A 21,263-nucleotide genomic window follows, 5' to 3' on the forward strand; every position below is an offset into this window, starting at 1 on the left:
TTGAGATTCTTAAAGCTGTTTCTAAACTCAAAGCAATTACTACCAAAACACAATCAGCTAAACACAAGCACTACACACTTAAATATGATTCTGAATTAAATATGAGTATAATGGTCTTGAGTTTCATCTTAAAAGCTTCCTAAAAATTAACATTAGTCCCACTCTTGGGTCTCTAATTCCCAAGTAGTATCTTGGTTTTGCACAAAACTTTAGGTATAGAAAAGAGCCATTTGGGAGCCTATTCTAAGCTCGGGAGTCAAAAGGAATTTAATTCTGACTCTAGTGGAACCTTTGGGATTAGAGAGGGGCTGAAAGACAGGTCAATTCCTATTCTTTGGAGAATCCAGTTGTTTGCATGAATGAACGTGTTTGCATTAACTATTTAGTTCCTAAGACAACAGAGCGGGCCCAGACCAGTGATTACTTGACCTAATAACTGCAGAATGTATTTTGCTTACTGTTCTGCATAGAGCTAATAGTATGAATGGCCCTCTGTTCATCGATGTGTTATTGTGGTTTGGATATGCTCTTTTTTGTGTAAGCCAATGTGTCAAGATGTAGCTGAGGCTGGCCTTGAACTTAGTATGATCCTTCTGTCCCAGATTCCTAAGTGTTGGATTTACAGGAATGAACTACCACACCCAGCTTGGAGTATGGTTTGAGTGTTCCCCCTAAGCATTCATGTGTTGAAATGGAATCCCCTACTGTGAGGTATTGAAAGGATGAAAACTGATTATGTAATCTGATTATGGCAGTTAGAAATGGGCCTTTAGAGGTGACTGAAATTAGATAAATCATCAAGGCGTGTCCCCAGGAGTGACTCCTAAAGTCTTTATTTAAAAGAAGAAGAAGAGAACATGTGCAATAAAAGTATCTCCAGTGTACTAACAAAGTTTTATGTGCTGATTCTATCATAATTTATATTTTTCAACAAAATAATATATTATTTTAAAAGAAGAGGAAGAGAGACTAACACACACATGCACGCTGTTAGCCCAATGAGCTCCCTTCCCCTAGCTTAGCACGCTCCTTTCCCTCTCCACAGCTTAGCATGCTCCCTTCCTAGGCAACACTAGGCCCATGTAGTAAAGACAGTAAATAATCAGCCTCCAACTCCCCTGTACCTTGGGATGGCACTTCTCTGGGGCAGCTACCACCATAGAAGGCAGCAAGAGCCCCTTAGAGTGGCCTTCAGGTCTGGGCAGCTGCAGGACTCCTTACCTGCTATTTGTTCAGCAGCCGTAAATCCTAGTCCGCCATGATGAAGCCCCTGGCCCTCATGTCCACACCAGGATCTCTGCCTCCTAGCCCCTTCTAGCCCCTCCTAAACCTCTAGGTTATATAGGTCACCCCAGACAATAGCAGCCGCTTCTTCTCTCTTCTCTCTTGTGAGAAGGGGTCTTGCCAGCCCCTTTCCCGGCAATAAACCTTTTCTTTGTTCTTTGTACCTGGATGTCTGCGTGGTTTTCTGGCAAAGTCTACAATCCTCTAACGCTCTCCGTCTCTTATGACACCCTACAATGCCTCAGAGAGTCTGCAAGCAAGAAGGCCATCAGCAAAGGTGGTCCTTTAATAACAACCTGGGACCTCAGTCTCCAACGATGAGAATTCATTTAGGGAGCTCAAAAATTCTCAGATGTTTCTCAGGTATTCAAGTCTTTCCACCTCTCTGAAATAGGCATTTAAAAAAAATTGAGATCTTTCTGGAAAGTTCTGGCATTCCATGGAAGTCACTAAATTTGGTAATAGTATGTCTGTCTCTGTCCCCAAACCTAATCCTCTGTTACATGAACTAAGTAAAAAGAAAGGGCTACTGTCTACTCCTTGCCCGAAAATATTCATGGGGCTGCATAGTATCAAAGGAATCTGTTTTGCTTCTGGATGATGGACCGTGCTGGGCTCAGGGGCTGGTAATAGATAGTACCCTCCAAGCAGTTTGTGGTTACAACTTCTCAACATCTGATTTCTCAAACTTTAAAACTTGTATCTGAAGAAAACGATTTTCCAAGTACTCTGAAGTAGGCTTACGGCCTGTCCTCTCTTTTGAAAATGAATTACATGTATGAAGACCAAAAACTATGAAGTTTAAATTATCAAGTGACAAGTACTGTATTTTCTCTGGTCCTTAAGCACAATAGAGTATAAAAGTGAGAACTCTAGGCTTGGCACTGGTGGCTCATGCCTGTAATCCTTGCAACTCAGGAAGCTGAGATCTGAGAATTGTGGTTCAAAGTCAGCCTGGCAGGAAAGTCACGAGACTTTATCTTCATTTAACTACCAAAAAAAAAGCTGAAAGTGGAGCTGTGGTTTAAATGGTAGAGCACTAGCTCTGAGCAAATAAAGCTCAGGGATAGTACCCAGGCCCTGACTTCAGGCCCTAGAACTGGTACCAAAAAAAAAAAAAAAAAAATCCCACAACATAACACATAAAACAAAACAAAACAAAAAACCCAATCTCTTGGTTGTGCTGTGTGTGTGTGTGTGTGTATGTGCATGTGTGCACGCACGTGTGTATGCATGCGTGCGTGCGTGCGTGCGTGCGAGCACTGGTACTGGGGCTAAAAGTCAGGGTCCAGGTGTTGTCCGGTCCAGGTGCTGGCCTTTAGCTTTTTTGCTTATACTCTACCACTGAGCCACAGATCCACCTCTGGTGTTTTGTTGGTTAATTGGGGGGAAAAAAAGTCTGACAGACTTTCCTCTCCAGGCTGGCTTTGAATAGAGATCCTCTGATCTCAGCCTCTAGAGTAGGTAGGAATATAGGCATGAGTCACCAACACCAGCCTCTACAGTACTTTTAAATTCTTTGCAGTGTATGGTATAGCATAAACAATGTAAGTCTAGATTTGCAGTTTGATGTTAATTTCAAGTCGCCTTCTAGAAATGTAAAAGGAAATTACAAAAAGGAGTTCAAATCACAAAACTCAAGAGTCGCACATGTGAATTGTCTGAGCATGTTTTCTAGAGGAATGCGGGTGCGCAAGGACGTGTGGCTTCAATAAACAATGCTTTGCTACATATTTTCACTGGATTTCCCAAGACTCTAGCTCATTTATTTCTAGGCAGCCATTTTTGCCATACTTGAGTCAAATTGATCAAGGGAGTTTTATTTCTACTTACAGAATCTAATGTGGGCAACATTCTTACGGCATAGAATGGAATTTGGCAAAATAGCCGCCATTTAAACTGGTTAACCTATCGATTACATCCTTCATAGAATTCTAACCTAAATTAAACACTACCAGTGTACAAAGGGAAGGTATGTTAAAACAAAACAAAACAACCATCAAATCTCTATGTTACAACTATTAATGTGTTTTGCAGAATTTTTAAAGGTTGGGATGAATCCAAATTGACCATGCATATGCTGTCTTTGGCAATCATGCGGTTTTTTAAAAGCAATTATAAAAATAAAAGAGGCATTTGCTCATTACTGCTAGAATACACAATGTCTCTATAGGATAATTTTTGCTGTTGGAGTAAATGCTTGGCTCCTTAAACAAATGTTATAGCTCATTACTTGCCAATGTCTGCCCAGTGTAAGAAATACAGTCTTGAAGAGGGGAGCAGGGAGTAAACTTAAGGCCTAAGTGGAATGGGAAGTGATGTCAGAAACATTGTCTAAACAAAAAAGGGAAAGAAAAAAGTGGATTGAAGTTAAACCTCTGCTGCTCGAAATGCTCTCCTTCCTGCAATTATTATAGTAGCTTATAAGGAAAAATAAAATGCAGTATGACGGTTTGAAGTCAGGCCTTGCACTTGCTAGGCAAGCACTATCCCTTGAGCCACCCTTACAGTCCTTTTTGCTTCCATTTATTTTTCAACTTGTGCCTAAGATGGTGTAGGGCCATAATGCTCCTACCTCCACTTCCCTCCGAGCTGAGAAGAAAGGGATGTAATAACGTGCATGTCAAAGGAAATTTTGTAAATAAGCAAGAATTGAGTGTACTAGCCAAGCTTACTAAATTGTAACTTCCTTAACGACACAAGTATCTTTGGGCTTATCTTAGTGTCTTCCCATCTAAACAGTGGGAAGGATCAATAAATGTTTGCTGAATTGCTTCATTCTATTCAATGCCAAGCTCCAACATTTCAGCAAAATCTCAACCGGGTCACATAACACATAAAACAGAACACAGCTCCACTTCTGACTTTTTTGGCAGATAATTGGTGATAAGAGTCTCTTTGGACTTTCCTGCCTAAGCGGGCTTCAAATCACAATCCTTAGATTTTAGCCTCCCAAGTAGCTAGGATTATGATTGTGAGCCACCAGCGCCTGGCAGAGTCAATGGGTTTTAACTTTTTGGGAAACCTGTTTTTATGAGGCTATTGTGGAATGAAGATTACATGGGGGGGATGGTGTCAGATATAGTCAGTAGAATCAGAGTAAAATATCCCCCCTTGGGTCATCAGCACAATAATAAACTATTTAAAAAGTTATAAGTATTATGTTTACTAAGTGAGAAGAAAATCAGAGCTCCGCTTCTCTTAGGAGAATTTTTTTTTCTTTTTTCTCCTTCTTGCTTTGGAGATTTGATCACATCATCTCAATTTTCTGGTTTCCTCCTCTCTCCTTCCATCCCCTTCTTTTCTTTCCTCTTTTCTTTTCAAGACAGAGTGTCACTATGTAAGTCCAGGTTGACCTCAAACTTGTAATTCTTCTGCTTCTACTTTCCAAATGCTGGTATGACAGTCATGTGCCACCACACCTGGCCTCATTTTCTGTCTTTCTGGCTGCAAAAAATATCTCTTGTACAAGAATAGTATTGGTTATAAGGTCTTTACTGAACTTCCCCAGTAACTGGGTATGCGACAAACTCTGTCTCCAACATGCAGACTTCATGAAGTGGAAGGCACATTTGCGAAGACAAATGTCTGTTGTCTACCATACGGATTATACTAACCAACTGTGAGACCTAAGCCGGGAGCTGGCAAATGATGGCCAATGGGCCAAATCTGGCCAGCCACCTGTTTTTATAAAGTGTCATTGGAATATAATCATGACCATTTGTTTCTGTATGGTCCAGGGCTGCTTTTGTGCTGCAGTGGAGTTGAGCAGTTCTGACAGAAACCATATGGCCTGCCAAGTCAGAAAGAGTAGCTGACCCTTTTACAGTGTTTACTGCCTCCTACCTTAATGGATTCATCTGGGCCTCAGTCTCCCTATTTGTAACTGAGAGGCTACACAGGGATGAAGACGGTCCAGCAGGTTGACATACTGGCATCCTTTGGGGTGGTTGAGGGAAGTCCCCGCATGGAGCTGCAGAGCAGAAGTTCTAGTTTTATAGCAGGGCTGGGCTCCTGCCCAAGGTGAATCTGTGTGTAGCCAGGTTGGGAAATTTGGGAACTAGACAATTGCCAAGGCCCTTCAAGTTCCATGCTTTCACGACATGAACTTCTTGTGAAGTAAGTAGTTATCTGCCAACAGGAACAAACAAACACTTGGAGATTATGCCTAAATCAATTCAGCCTTGGCATTAAAGACTCACATTTGATTTATACCCTTCCAAGTCTCTGTCTGAACAGAGGAGTTGAGACTCTGGATTTGCAAGGCTAAAGATGCACAGCTATATAAATACAAAGCATTCCTTTGAAAGATTTACATTAGACTAACTGAATGAATTGAGTTCACTTTTGATCTATGGAAATCATTGACTTTTAATATATCACAATTAAAACTGGAGCACATCAAATTATAAGCCATTGGGGTGACAATCTCAGCTGCCAGCCAATTCTTCCAGACTCCCCTCTTGGAAGAAAGCCTCAGGCTCTCCTAGGTCTGCCTCAGACACCTACACCTGGAAGACTGTCCTGGCGATGAGCTGCCAAACACTCGGAAGTCTGCAGGATGGTAGATAATATCAAATGCTTCTAAATCATGTTTGGGGAAGGGATTAAAGACTATTTCCTAAGCCTTTGGAGGTTTAAATATTGCTGCAACAGCCTGAAGGATGGCATGTGCGGGCCCAGACTGCTCAGAGATGGGCTGAGGGCATGGAGGCAGGGAGGGGAGGGGGGGGGGAAGTCTGCCTTGCTTAGAACTTTGGGACAGTTTCCAGGCTGCCAGCTTGCCACTTGGGGTGGCTGCAGATGGTGGTGGTAGTGGTGGTGGTGGTCTCTATAAATTCTGGCCTCTATATCTTAAATAGGTTGATTTATTTTTGAAGTCACACAAACAAGTATATGCCTCCAAGAAGGAAACTGACCATTTCTCTTGTGTGTTGGCACCAATGCTTGGGTTCAACGAATGGGGTCCCATCTTCTGTTCCATTGACACTTAGGGCCAGATGATTCTCTGCTCTGAGGGCTGTCCTTTATATTATTCAGGCCATCCTGGTTTTAATCCATTGAATGCCAAAGGCAGCCTCCACCACTCCCAAGTTTGGCTAAAGGTGTATAATTAAGTTTATCTTATTGTTCTCAAGGATTTTTGCCAGTCTATCTCAAGGGGCAACGAAAGCTAACTTTGCTCTGAGGTAGCTGGGAATACAATATACTATAAATCTCAGAAGAAGAAAAAAGTGGCTAGAAAGTGGATTGAAATTGTCCACCATGTTATGTTGACTCCACAAATGAGAAGAGCCAGGTAACAGGAAATTATTCTCAAGAACAAGAGGAAAAAGCCTGCCTTGCTCAGAACTTTGGGACATCAGGAGCCATGAAAGAGGTGTGTGTAGCAAGGGAGTGGGAAAATCCCAGGAGACCAAAGTAATTGAGAAACGCAGCAACCATGTCCAAGTCGCTGCTCCCCTCCCAGGAGGGAAGGGAAAGCCAAAGAAGCCATCGCAAGGCAAGAGGGACCATTCACTCTAGCTGCAAGATAAAAGCCCCAGCTCCTGCAAGCCTTGCAGCTAGTGTGCAGATTTGAGAGAAAGTCACTGCTCCTGTGAGGGAAGGCTAGTCTGTCTTTTCTTTTCTTTTTTGCCAGTGTTGGGGCTTGAACTCAGGGCCTGGGTGCTATCCCTGAGCTTCTTTTGCTCAAAGCTAGCACTCTACCCACTTGAGCCACAACTCCACTTCCAGCTTTTTATGAGTAGTTTATTGGAGATAAGAGTCTCATGGACTTTCCTGCCCAGGCTGGCTTTGACCTGCCAATTCTCAGATCTCAGCCTCTTGAGTAGCTAAGATTACAGGTGTGAGCCATCAGCATCGGGCCTCTGGATGCCTTTTGGGGGGAGGGGTCAGTCATGGGGCTTGAACTGTGGGCTTGGGTTCTGTCCCTGCACTCTTCCGCTCAAGGCGAGCACTCTACCATTTGAACCACAGCACCACTTCCGGTTTTCTAGTGGTTTTATTGGAGATAAGAGTCTCACGGACTTTCCTGCCTGGGCTGGCTTTGAATTGCGATCCTCAGATCTCAGCCTCCTGAGTAGCTAGGATGACAGGCGTGAGCCACCGGTGCCCAGCTCTGGATGGCTTGTTAAAAGAAAAGAGCAAATACAATTCCTTGGAGAAAAGACCTGAATATTCCAAGAGGCAAGAAGGAATTTCATTTCCCTTGAGCACCTAGTGTGGGATTCATTCAGCCTCCTCAGGTCTCCTAGAACGTCCAGAAACAATAGGCCACACCCAAGAGGACATCTTAATCCTGCCCCTTTCACTCCGGTTACCTTCAAATCTGATCAGACCAACCAACAGCAACTGAGCTGTGCACAGCCTTGTCAGTGGGTCGAAGGAGAGGGACAGAACCCCTCTCCACCCCGAGAAGATCTTCATCCTAACCCCCAAGTGTGTAAAAATCCCTAACAGAAAAGGCCAGCCCACCAGCTGGCTGGATTAACACAGCAGTGCTTCTGCAAGCTGGCCTCCCATCTCTTGCCTTCTAGAGGCCAGTCCTTCAGAATGGAAATCACATCAACTGCTTTGGAGCTTGGCTATTTACCTGACCTCTGTGCCCTGTTCCGGAAGGAAATGAGACCTCTGAGTGAGAAGAGCCAACAGGCCAGCTGTGAACACTAGACTTTCAATTTACCAAAAAAAGCATTCAGCTTCAATTCTCGCATGGAACAGTGCCCTGGTATGTGCCCTTACCTGGAATTCCAAAGAAATGAATAATGGGAATGTCACTATTTGTCCTCTCTGATTGTGGCTTTCCCCTGAAATGTGTTTTCACTTCAGCTTCTGGAATTAGGCAATTTCCAGATATCAACACCCACATCAACGATATTTGATAAGTGCTTACATTAAAAATGGTTTTGTGAAATCAGCTCCATGGAACTCTTTCCATAGCCCTTTAATGCACTCTTACTACATGTTGTCTTTAGCTCTAGACCATGAAAGCAGTGGCATATCTTTGTTATTCATTTTTGCATTCCCAGGGTTTTCCCAGGGTTTCTCTTCACAGTAGCTACATAAAAATCTTCCTGAGTGGATAAGAAAGGTTTCTTTTCTTATGAAGAAAAAGAAAGACTGGGTAAAATGGGGAAAAGATCTCTTACAAAGGCACAAAAGAAATCAGAGATTTCATGGTTTTCATATGACTTCAAGACTAAAACCTTGGCTCGCGCCTGTGATCCTAGCAACTCAGGAGGCTGAGATCTAAAGATAGCTGTTCAAAGCCAGCCTGGGCAAGAAAGTCTGTGAGACTCTTATCTCCAATAAACTACTCAACAAAAGCTGGAAGTGGTGCTGTGGCTCAAGTGGCAGAGCACTAGCCTTGAGAAAAGGAATCTCAGGGACAATGCTCAGGCCCTGAGTTCAAGCCCTAGGGCCTTCACAGGAAAAAAAAAAAAAAAAGAATAAACCAAGTTTATCCCAACGCAAATAGCACACTGTGTTTTCCTCATTCCATAAATTACCCTACAGACAGCAAAAGATATAAAGCTACTCTGTGCCGTCTGTACAAGAACTAAAAAGAAGAATGTCTAGATAACAACCTTTCAGTGGCAGATAAGTCTTTTCCTGTCAAATTCCTTCACTTCTGCTTTATCCTCCTCCCCCTCCACCAGCCCCTCTTCTTCATGTTTAGATGCATCAAAATGTGAGTACAATTGCCAAAACCCTAATGCTAGCTTCTCTTCGCTAAGAAACAACTGCAGATTAACTCAGTCAAGTCTATCAGTAACACGAAAGACCAGCTTGTCCCCATGGTCTTCAGAAGAGCACCTGTTTGTGAGAGCCCTTCCTTTCTGCACACCACTCACTGCTGCTTTAAAAAGTCCATTTTACTACTTAGTTTAGAAGACAGAAAAAAATCAAAGTTTCCACTCAGCTTTTGGAATTAGACAATTTCCAGATATTAACACCATGTAGTTCCCTTGAGGGTTGTTCAGTTTCCCATGTGAACCAGAAACACAAATGAACCCTGAGTAATATACGATACTGTCAAGAAACCCACGATTGGATTACACCCATGAAGCCTTTATTATAACTGTAAAGTGCAGATAAAATAATACCTCATGTTCATCCAATGCTTACTATGTGCCAATCACTAGACTCAGACCTTTACACGCATTTTCTTTTTCTTTTTTGATGAGAATTATAAAATGTGTTTTCTACTGTTAGTTTAAAGAGCCATACCTCATAGACGTGCAAAGACCTGAAAAGCACCACGCCAAAAAGTCCAGATCAGAAAGTGAATCCATTTCAAGTAGATTTTGCAAATGTAGTTGTTATCAGATTTTCCCAGCATGCTTACATCACATACCGCAGCTAAAGCAAATCTGTAGCCAGGTTCATTGTCTCAAGGCATTCATGTTCACTCGATTATTTACATATAGTCAGTGTAAAACTTTTACCAGGCTCCTGGGAATAAATGAATTTATGATGTCAATGATATCAGGAAGAGAAGTTTGATCATCACAGCTGAAAAATGACACTATAATTTCAGCAAATCCGAACGAGCTTTAAGACTGTAACTGGTCTAGAGGAATTTGGTTGTTTCAAAACTTTTCAGATGAAATTCAAATGCCCCGAACAAACAGATATTCCCAACACGTTTCCTCACTTTGCATCTTTAAATCAAATTACCTGGGGGGAGCAGTACTATCATTTGAGCCATGCTTCCAGCTAAACCCTACAACTATATAGAAACTGCCATTATTCTCCTAACTTGTCCCTCTGTGGCGCTCCTAAGGCTATGTGGGTGTGAGCTCTAAACTTTCAAGCTGACTTTTAACCTAACTCCATCTATGTAGGCACAATGACAGAGAATGCTGGCATGGAGAAAATTATTTTTGATGGCCTAAGAGGCAAGCATCATTCTAAAGCTACATTTGCTCAGTAATTTCAAAGACGTCATTGTCCACTCATGATGGTGGACTTCCACCAGACTAAGGGGCTGGTTTTAAACAACTGTAAGGCTACTGCATGGATTGCCAAAAATCTCAAGAGCCCCCCCCCCCCCCAAAGTAACTGAACCACTTGAAGGAGATGTTACCTATACTTTATCTGTTAGTCTGGAAAAGCAGAACAAATCAGGCCACAAGGACGTGGCTGGCTGTCTAGGTAATTTGGGGCAAGTGTTTACTACTCTCCTCCCCAATTTCTGCAACTAGGAAGTAGAGATGGAAAAACATGGGCCTCAAGATGCTCTAAAATGTCACCACAGTCCGCAGTAGGCAAACAGATGTTGGAACAGCACTCTCCTTAGGGTGAGTGAACAGCCAGAAGAAACACACACACATCGCCATCACTAGGTCTGCTGTGACAGGAACACATGGAAAGAAAGAATTGTGCTTACACCTGGATCCAGAAGCAGCACCTCCTCTTTCTCCTTTTTTCTCTTCCTCTCTCCCGCCTTCCCATTCTCTTCCTTCCTTCCCCCCTTCTTCCTTCCTCCTTCCTTCCCACCCTCCCTACCCCGTCTTTGTTTTTTATGCAGATACCAGGGCTTGAACTCAGGGCCTTGCACTGTGCTTGGCTTGCTTGCTCATGTCTAGTGCTCTACCATTTGAGCTATGCCTTCACTCTGGCATTTTTGCTCATTAACTGGATATGAGGTCTTCCAGATTTTTCTGCTGGATTGGCTTTGAACTGTGATCCTCCAGATCTCTTGAGTGGCTCAGAGTACAGGTGAGCCCCAGGCACCCAGCTATATTCTATGTCTTCTTAGTGTTCAAGGACAAGACTTTGACTGTCCTTTTTAAGCTTTGGTGGATGGGGTAGTGGGGACTGACTTACGATGCAACTTCTTTGCCAATCAAGAGACCACCATTGAGATTTCAAATCCTGTGATGGCATTTCCTTCTTTTCTTTCTTCTGTAAAAGCAGTAACCTAGCCATTCTAATATTCTCCTTTGATCTAACAGAAAGTATAGACTGCACCAGCCACTCTCTCAAAAAGAAAATTAATGACTTCACTGCTACCATACAGAGAAGGGTAAAAATATCTAACCCCTCAACTAGCACTCAAAACTTTGCAAAATCGCCCCCTTAAGGCAAGTCTTCCAACATTATTCCTCTTGGCCCCTCAGTCAGCACCACACATTGTAGCCAGCATTGTCCAGAGTCCCAGGCTGTCTTGCCTGTTGCTGCCAGACAGGTCTCTGCTGGCCTTGTGCGTGCGTGGAACACCTAACTTTGCTTCCCTGATGCCTAATCCACCGATCTGTCAAAGGAGCTTAAATTCCACCACCCTGAAGTGAAGTTTATTGTCTACTCAAAACCAGAGCCAACCCTTCCTCCTCTGAATCCCAGAGCACTTGTCTAACGCATCCACTCTGAACACGCCCGTCAACAAGTGCTTATTCACCAGCATGCTTCTGCCCTTGGCCAGGTCCTTTAGAAATAAAAGTGCAAAGTACATTAAAGTAACAACAGGGAGTCTTATCTCACAAGCAAATAGGGCAAGCAGTGACTACAAAAAATATGTGGCAGCCAGTCCACTGCCAAAGTCCACACCCGCAACCATTACCCATAACCATACACATTCTGTCTGCTGGTTTCTAACAGTAGCTCCGACATATTTCACAGGCTTCCTCTGGGCCAGACACAGTGCTAAGGGTTCACATGAAACACTGTATTTTGTTCTCTTGTGCTTTGTGAAAGTAAGAATAGAATATTATTAGCTCTGTTTTATGGAGTATAAAATGTAGCACAGGAACATGAAGCAATTGTTTACACAGCCCCATAACTGAGAGGTACCTTGCGTACTTGTCTATGCATTTTCCAGAACTCCCTGAGCTTGACCAAAAAAAAAAAAACCTGATTCCAATCACGATATATTGTCAGGCAATAATGCAATCCCCTGTGCAGGGGATAAGGGGAGAAGCTCTCATGGGGAAACAGATGGGAGGAGGAGGAGGAGGAGGAGGAGGAGGAGGAGGAGGAGGAGGAGGAGGAGGAGGAGGAGGAGGAGGAGGAGGAGGAGGAGGAGGAGGAGGAGAAGAAGGAGAAGGAGAAGAAGAAGAAGAAGAAGAAGAAGAAGAAGAAGAAGAAGAAGAAGAAGAAGAAGAAGAAGAAGAAGAAGAAAAAGAATAAGAAGAAGAAGAAGAAGGAGGACGATGAGGAGGAGGATGAGGAGGAGGAGGAGGAGGAGGAGGAGGAGGAGGAGGAGGAGGAGGAGGAGGAGGAGGAGGAGGAGGAGGAGGAGGAGGAGGAGGAGGAGGAGGAGGAGGAGGAGGAGGAGGAGGAGGAGGAGGAGGAGGAGGAGGAGGAGGAGGAGGAGGAGGAGGAGGAGGAGGAGGAGGAGGAGGAGGAGGAGGAGGAGGAGGCCTTCAAGGCAATGGCCTTGAACTTAGCATTAAGCATATTCTGGAGATGCTTTCTTTTCATTCTTGTCTGAAACGTTTTTCGACTAAACTACAAAAATAAAAATGACTATATTATCAAATATCTGAAAATCTTATCAGCACATAGGAATGTTTATAAACATAGGCATTACAGATGAAAGCAATGTCACAAAATAAGAACACAGAGATACATTTTGAAGGAGTCAATGGACCAGGTGCGATTTCCTATAGCTCAACCATGTAGGAGACGGAGATCTCACTTATTCACACGTTCCATGGTGCAACATCCTAGGGCATAGCTGTACTTCTCATGAAAATCTACTTTAGAATTATTGTGAGCCATCTTGGAAAACTACACAGGGTTATACATGGGTGGTTAAAAGTAAAACTGGATGACTGGTAAAGGGGATGCTATAGACATTTAGTAAGCTGGGCATTGTTTTCTAATATAAGCCTTGGAAAAATGTTAGGTGAAATGTCTCTTTTCTAGAAACCTCCTAGACCCTAATGGCAGGGGTCACTGTCACTGATTTGAGCACAATGCCCCTTGTTCCACCAACAGTGAACATATGAGCTATCAGAATTCCCTACTAGGGAATGAAATTCTCCGTGTAGGTAGTGACTGTTTCTGTTCATATTCCCTTCACTCCCTAAACATATATTCCTTTTTCATGACATCTCAAAATACCTGTATAAACTTGTACATTCCTAAAAACAGCTCCACAAGTCCTAAAACAAAAAAATAAAAATACTGTGATGACAAGAACTTGAATATTTTATTCTGAATGGAAGGATTTACTGTACCTCTCCTAGTTGCTAGCTAAATAAGTAGAATAAAACAATTAGCGAAGGGAGGGGAGTGTAATTGGAAGTGGGAGGGAAGGGATAGTAGGGGAAAAACAAAGAAGGAGGCAACAATGCTTGATAAGAAATGTACTCATTACCTTGCTCATGTAACTGTAACCCCTCTGTACAGTACTTTCACAATAAAAATTTATGAAAAAAACAATTAGCAAGCCTATGGCAAATTTGAAGATACAATACACAATCTTACCTTTAATATCTGATAAGTAATACTTCTTCCATAAGACTTGCATATTTTTTTTTTTTGAGTCCGGTCGTGGGGCCTGAACTCTGGGCCTGGGCACTGTCCCTCAGCTCTTCAGCTCAAGGCTAGCGCTCTACCACTTGAGCCACAGCGCCACTTCCGGCTTTTTTCTTTTTGCTTATGTGGTGCTGAGGAATTGAACCCAGGGCCTCATGCATGCAAGGCAAGCGCTCTACCACTGAGCCACCTTCCCAGCCCAGACTTGCATATTGCTATTATATAGCAATATGCATTTAAATTGAAAGTCAACAAGTTAAAAACAGGTTTAAAAATACACATATTTGGAACTTCAAAAAAGTCCCACAAAAGATATCTACCATGTCCAAAACTGACTTGCGGTCATCTAGCAAATATTCAAGGGATGACTAAGGCAATGGAAATAATAGTTAATATTGCTGTCTTTTGCCATCTCTTGCCTATAGAATGAAGTACTTCTAAAGAAACACCAACTACTTAAATTTGCTCCCATATAATGTGGATTCAAGCTGAAAGTAAAGAAATTCAGGATAATATTAAAATAAGCAAAAAGATATATACATACATATACATAGATGTGTATGCATATGTATGTGTATCATACATATGTGCATGCGCCAAACATCTACCATTTTCAGGCTTTTTTCTTTCTTTCTTTCTTTTTTTTTTTTTTCTTATATGGTGCTGAGGAATCGAACCCAGGGCCTCAGGCATGCAAGGCAAGCACTCTACCTCTGAGCCACCTTCCCAGCAATCTACTACCATTTTCAAAGAACCATGTCCCAGCAATTCTACAGAATAAAGGAAAGAAGTTGAACTCAGTGTCCATTTGCAACAATAACTGGAAAAGACTTTCCGAAACAGAAAACCTTACAATCTACAAAGTAAACCTAAGAATAAAGTCTCCTATCTTCGCCTCCAGATGATAAGCGCTACATGAGGATGAGCAAACTTTAACTGGAACTTTTGGTCAAACTATTTAAAATTATAAAGGGCTGATCCACTGGAAGTTATCTTGTTGCAGACCATCTTCCACAGGCTGCCTTTAACTACAGTTAGACCTACAGTTGCGGCTCATTTGAAGAGGGAAAGCCATAACTGAAGGGCAGGGAAAGGTCAATTTTTCTCAATTGCTCTATTGTTATAGGTGTAACCAGAGGAAAAAAACAAAAGCTCCAACGTGGTATATTGGAACAGAAAAAGAGGAATTACTTCATTGTAACTACTTGAAAACTCTGGAACCTATTATATTAAATTCTCCTGTATGTTAGTTATATGGTTCACAAGTCAAAAAAAGTAATCCAAATTTGGAAGGCTGAGAGTCTTCTTAAAATTCAATTAAAATTTTATTTAAAAGGGTCTGTACTATGATATGCTCCATTTACAGACCTTACATTTGGCAAGAAGGCTTTTCTCTTATTATCTTACAATAAGAGTTCCGGAAATGCAAGTTTAATTTTCTTCTTATTTCAATATTTCATGAGGACTTCTCAGCAGAAGATTTTATTTGCATGAGTTCTAATTGTTGGAATTTTTAATGTCCTTCTCTTCTACGTTTAAGGAAAAGATTATAATGTACAGAATTATATTCCACTGCTTTACATAAACAAACATCTTTTATATGGATACCTGATATGACTTTAAAAATATCCACCCAAATTTGGTAATACCCATCTTCCTCTGATGGACTTTTACTAACAGAACAAACGTATGTTCAACTAGAAGCTGTCCAGATCCTTCCAGGTGCATATAGTAAAGCAAAGCCATCACTGTGATGAAAGCATCTTCAAATTTCTCCATAACTTGTGTTCCCGCACCACCATAAAGCTATACAATATGAGATTCCAGAGCTACTGGAAAATAAGTGCACAGAGAAGATTCATTTACTTTTTTCAGATTAAAGTTCTAATTAACAAAACCACACTTTGTTGGTTGGGGTCCTTTGTGTATGCTATTGCTTCCTTCAAATATCGACATTTTTATTATACTTAGATTTTTAACAAAACAGGGACGTACATATGTTCATAAATCTGTGATAACTGAAATCTCAGACACCCAAATGTCTTATAAACTCTTGATTTTTTTTCACTAACGTAAGTGACATGTTTCAGAACAAACATTCTATGCTAATATGAGATTTGTTCAAATGCCTATAAGCACATTTTGTTCAATGGCTGTAAATAATTGCTCATAAGCATATTTTGTTGAACAGCTGTATATCTGTTGTGGTGCACTGGATACTGCTCGTATTTCTGTAATTATAAAATAAAATACATTCTCGCTTAGTTGTCAGACTCTCTCTGCGGTGGTACCAATGACCGATAATCCACTGGCTGATAGCTGATTGAAGAGTTTCATTTTCATCACCAAAAGAGCTAGAGTAGCACGACAATCTTTCTTCACAAATTTGAAGATGTTATGTAAATAATTAAAAACCGTGCTGTGACAGTACACAAGTAATAAGCAGAACTTGATGAGTGGATTTAAATATCAAGTCTGTGATTTGCTGAATATGAAGCATCACTGAGATTACGGTGTTTCAACAAACAATCATTAAATGGTAGCATTAATTCAATCAAAGTATTAGTTCAAACTTTATAAAAGAAGAAAAGATCTGACATGCTGACATTTGGAAAATGGAGATCAAACATCTCTGTTCAATCATCCTGAACATTCTCCCTCCTCCCCATAACAAGAAAAGGAGGTTACAAAAGATCACCTTGGCCTTGAAAAATTGACAGCCGTATCGATTTCTGAAGAATTCACGCATGCATTCCCTTTGGTTTTATTCACTTTCATGGTACTTTTTTTTTTTTTTTCTGCTACTGCAGTATGATGTACAAAAAACCTAGTCGACATTCCTTTTCCCTTGTCTGTGTCACTTAAATCCTTGTGCTTAACTTCCTTTACAGGGCTTAAAGATGGATTGGTGCCAGTCATTCTTTGGACCCTTTAAGTGAAGCATGCTACCCAGGTGATGTATTTGCTGCCCAAGTGACATTTAGAAGCTGGAATTCATTTCAGCATGTCAACTTCCCCCAGCATGGTCAAGAAATAGCAAAGCTGAATCCCAGATGTGGCTCATTAATCCCGCTGTCACAAAATAAACTATCGGACCCAAGTAAACACAAGTACCCATTAGTGCTAAGGAGAAGTGATAGGAACCATTTGTTAAAGGTGAGATGCTCTCTGAGTGATAATATTCTTTGAATCATGTGAATCGGTTTGTTTGCTCAACCACTTGGTATGTGTTTTTCCTGAGAGGAAAGACTTCAGTATATATTTACTTAGAGCTTTTAATTCATATTTCCTTTCCTTTTAATCAATGGCTTCTGATCTAAAATTAGCTGACGAACATAGTATCTCATTCAAACTCTCTCAGTTGACTTTGTAATAATTAGCTCCCCTATTGCCTGAAGTTGAACAGACATCTGGGAACAACTTTTGATTTCTTCCCTGGTGCTTCCTAGCCATATTTGGAGAATGGTTTTTAAAACCTGATATATAGTCATATTAATTACTATCCCAAGCTGGTATTAGGTTAATAATTTCATGCTAAACAAAAAAGTTTGAACAGGCTTGCCTATAATCTTATTGAATAAGAAAGCTGCATGCAAAGGAATTCTTTCTTGAAACCTGAGATTGTCAGAACGTGACTGCTCACCAATAAGCTGCATATCATTTTCACAAGGAAGAAAAGGGTCACGTGTCCTGTAAAATCCCACATTTGCTACAGACATTTACTATAGACATTCCTTCTTGTAGTCTTTTGTTTGTGCAGTAACGAGATACAGGTACAATGAGAGTGAATTAGCTTTCCTGGATGAGTGAAGAAAATAAATGTCTGCTCAATGCCCACAGCCAGATTTTATCTGCTATTTTTGCTTGCGGTCCTGTCCCTCCTTTTCCCCTCTCCCATCTTTCTCTTTTCCCTGTCTCCTGGATAGAGACAGCAGCATTCTCTTTGCAAGAACTGCAGGGATTGAAAATGATCCAGAAAAACTACAAGGATTGAAAACGATCCAGAGGCTTTGAATTTGCCCTCACCTTGACAACGCTAAAATCACAAGCAGCAGTCAACTTTTACAAGATAGCCTTATTGTGTAACATCTACAGGCTGCCAAAAACATGCTACAACTAATCAGATAACAAAGGTGAAGAGAAAACCTTCACCTGCCACGTAGCTAGCAGTAAATACGCTTCTTATTTCCATGACATTGGCTGGCAGAAAAGGGTTGGCTTAAGGCGGATCGGACTAACCTTCAATTTGTCATAGCGCTCACTCAAAGCTGCCACCTGATGATCGCGGTGCCGCCCAACCAGTTTACACAAGGCACAGATTAACTGGTCATCGGCCACACAGTACATATTCACCTTCTCATCCTCGTGCTCTAGGCACATCAGGCCCCGGATGTGCGAGTCCGGGATTGGCTCAATCAGACGATGGCCTGTGAAGGGCTTCTTGTTCGGGTGAGTGGCTTTCAGGCACTCATCGCAGTAGGACACTTCGCAAGTGACACAGGTTTTCACAGCGTCCTGGGCAGGATCCTGGTCACAGAACTGGCAGAGCACCTTCTCGGCAGAGGACATGGTGTTGGCGTCGAAGGGCCGCTCGCGGCGGGTCTCGCTAGGGGAATTAGGCCCGCTCACCGAGGCTTTCTGGAACCTGTCAATGATGTTCTGCAGGGTGACGTTGCGCTTGAGCCCGTCTAGACCTCGCTGGCTGAGCGTGATGACATGCCGGCAGGTGGGGCACTGGAAAGCGCTGATGGACTCCACAGGCTCGTTGGTGGCACAGTGCGACACCAAGATGCGGTGGGCACAGTTGAAGCAGAGGCTGTGTGCACAGGGCAGCAGGAGAGGGTCCTCAAAGAGCTCCAGACAAATAGGGCAGGTCAGCTCCGACTCGAGCGTTTCCATCTTCAGGCAAAGCTCTCCGGAGTCATCAGCAAAATCCCAGGAAGCTGATCAGCTATCTGGAAACAGAAGGGAAGATTTGATTAGGCACCAGGGGGTCAGCCATGGGGGGCTGTCAGCTCGCAGCGCATCTCAGAGGCATTCCAAACACAGGTCAGAGAAGGGCAAACTTGTCTACATTCCTGATCCAGCGGCTCTCTGTTCCTTGGGGACAAAAAGGGGGTGGGGGGAGAAAACAACCTAACCTTTGCCCAAAGTTCCAAAGGGATGAAAACTGGCCAGATTTTCTTCTGATTTTTTTTGGCTTTTTTTTAAGGGCTCACTCCAAACTAGCAAGTAATTCAAGCTGTAATTTCTATCATTCGTGTTTGATCATCATCATCTTCCGTCACAGCTGGGTCTTAACTGGGGGAGGGGGAGGGAATTAAAATGTAGAAACCTCTATTATTGAACAACAGTGATTTCAGACTTTGAATTTATGAACTTCCATGTATTTGTCTCTATGTGTCTGAGGAGATTTTATTCTTGAGACCCAAACGAGACCTTCGAATAAGAGAGTAGAGCAATTGCTGTGGAAATAGGCATTAGCCATAGATGAAATCAAATGCATGGATTGCAGTAGAAATTAACATGCTTGACCAGGCATTTTCTTTGTCTAAGATGTAGTCCTGGAGGGAGAGACCCATTAATTTCCATAAAGATAATGACAGAGACATTTTGGGGGGACATGTGTTTGTGACTTTTCTGAATTGCTCTATTCTTTCATCTAGGAATGGGACACAGGTAGGCAGAGAGAAGTGGGAAACAAATCTGAGAATCTTTGGGCAGCTGTAATGAGCTAGAGTACATGATGAATATTTAGGATGACCCTTTAGCTGAACAGGACAAGGAGTTAGTGGTTATCATATTCATTTGCTAAGGTGCTTCCAACGAGAACAATGAAGAACTTAGGAGCCAATGTAAGGAGGCTTGCAAAGGCTGCTGAAAGCCCCCGTCTAATTCTCCGGGCCGAAAATTTCCCATGACAAGCTCATCACTGATGTCAGCAACAGGCCGGGGTGGCAGGCGGTTGGGACTCACACCCAGCAGTGCTAGAGACTCACACTCAGCAGTGCTGGCCTGGCCACGACCTCCGCCAGCTTTGTTGCTCCCGTCTAGGCCACCTTCGCCTGGTCCAGCTGCACGCTCCCCTCACCATAAAGCGCTTGGCTGCTTTTGTGAACTCCTGCCCGCCTTCCCTCCAAAAGGGGAGGGCCAAGAATCCCACACAAGCCCTGGTTCATTAAGGTGAAGAGGCCTCATCCTCATTAGCAGGCCTGGGAACCAAACCTCTTTGAACCTTCTCCCTTTCAAGGCTATTAGCAGAGGGCCGCTGAACACTGATGGCCATATTAGACGCAGCCCACTGCCAGCTGTGGGAGAATAGCAGTTCACCCAGTGGTGGGCAGATTCAAATCACTCAGAAGGGCAGGGGGGCTAGCTGGATTTATGGGAAGGCTTCACTTCCACAGCTACGTTTAGTGATTCTGACAATCAGTTACTTGTATTCACACCTCTGCTTATTTACAAAATTCACCAGTTCTAGAATACTCTGACCCGTTCTGAAATAGTATCCCTGGAAAATAACCATGTGGTGCCTTACAAAATGAACGTTCATTTCACTGCCAATAGAAGGATCCTTAAAAGTATGAACTCTTTTGGACAACTACTTAAAGATAATTTTTTAAAAAAAGGCAAAACCACAAAATGTATAAAGTATGGCTAGAGCCTGTTAAAAAGAAAAGAGCTACTGGCTTTGTAAAAGCTCAAGGAAAACCTACAACTCTTCACAAATTAAAATAAATAAAGGAGCTGAGCGCTGGTGGCTCACACCTGTAATCCTAGTTACTCAGGAGGCTAAGATCTGAAGATCATAGTTCAAAGCCAGCCAGGGCAGAAAAGTCTATGAGATTTGAATCGCCAATTAAGTACCTAAAAGCTGGAAGGGGAGCTCGGGGTCATGTCTCTCAGCCTTGAGAGAAAAAAGTTAAGGGATAGCACCAGGGCCTGAGTTCAAGCTCCAATGTTGGCACGTGTGCATACAGCCTGGAACGAAAACCCAAAGGTTGTTTAATCATCCCGCAGCAATTGATGCCAGTGAATTCCTCCTGTAGATAGCTTAGAAGAAACTGAAACGTTTTTACCTCTTAAACATTATTTTTGTTAATCATGGCAAAAGAAAACTCAAAAATCACAGGTCTTCACCTTTTCCATCAGAAGCATAACAATTAAAAGAAAAAATGCAGCTCTTTGACTTTGTTTTGTTCTCATGTGAAAAGGAATGTGTTTTGGGGGATGGCAACAGATGAAGAAGCAGGAGGTAATATCAGGAGATCTAGGATGGTTCTAAGTTTGATTCTCATTCTTCCTTATTTATTTACAGGATTTCCTGATTATCTCAACTCAGGCTGGCCTTGAACTTGTAATAGTTCCACCCCTAAATGCTATCATTACTGACATATGCCAACACATCTAGCTCTTAATTTGGATGTTCAATTGGCATATAGTATTTGTACATAAGTGTTCTTCAAGGACAGTATTCTAATGCAATAGAT

At 42.3% G+C, this 21,263-nt stretch overlaps 1 protein-coding gene across 4 annotated transcripts in view; it reads right to left on the reverse strand.

The window, feature by feature from the left end:
* Mid1 (midline 1) overlaps window positions 1–21,263 on the reverse strand; it is a 136,237-nt gene that overhangs the window by 68,622 nt on the left and 46,352 nt on the right. For 3 of the 4 annotated variants that reach the window (XM_042680525.1, XM_042680527.1, XM_042680526.1), the window contains exon 2: window positions 18,013–18,728. In XM_042680525.1, the coding sequence (XP_042536459.1) occupies window positions 18,013–18,672 (660 nt within the window). In that variant the 5' untranslated portion in view covers window positions 18,673–18,728. The remainder of the gene's footprint in view (window positions 1–18,012; window positions 18,729–21,263) is intronic. The other variant, XM_042680528.1, reaches the window with a different exon arrangement.

Source organism: Dipodomys spectabilis, unplaced genomic scaffold (assembly GCF_019054845.1).
Source record: "Dipodomys spectabilis isolate Male_0828 unplaced genomic scaffold, ASM1905484v1 ptg000061l, whole genome shotgun sequence".
Lineage (NCBI taxonomy): Eukaryota > Metazoa > Chordata > Mammalia > Rodentia > Heteromyidae > Dipodomys > Dipodomys spectabilis.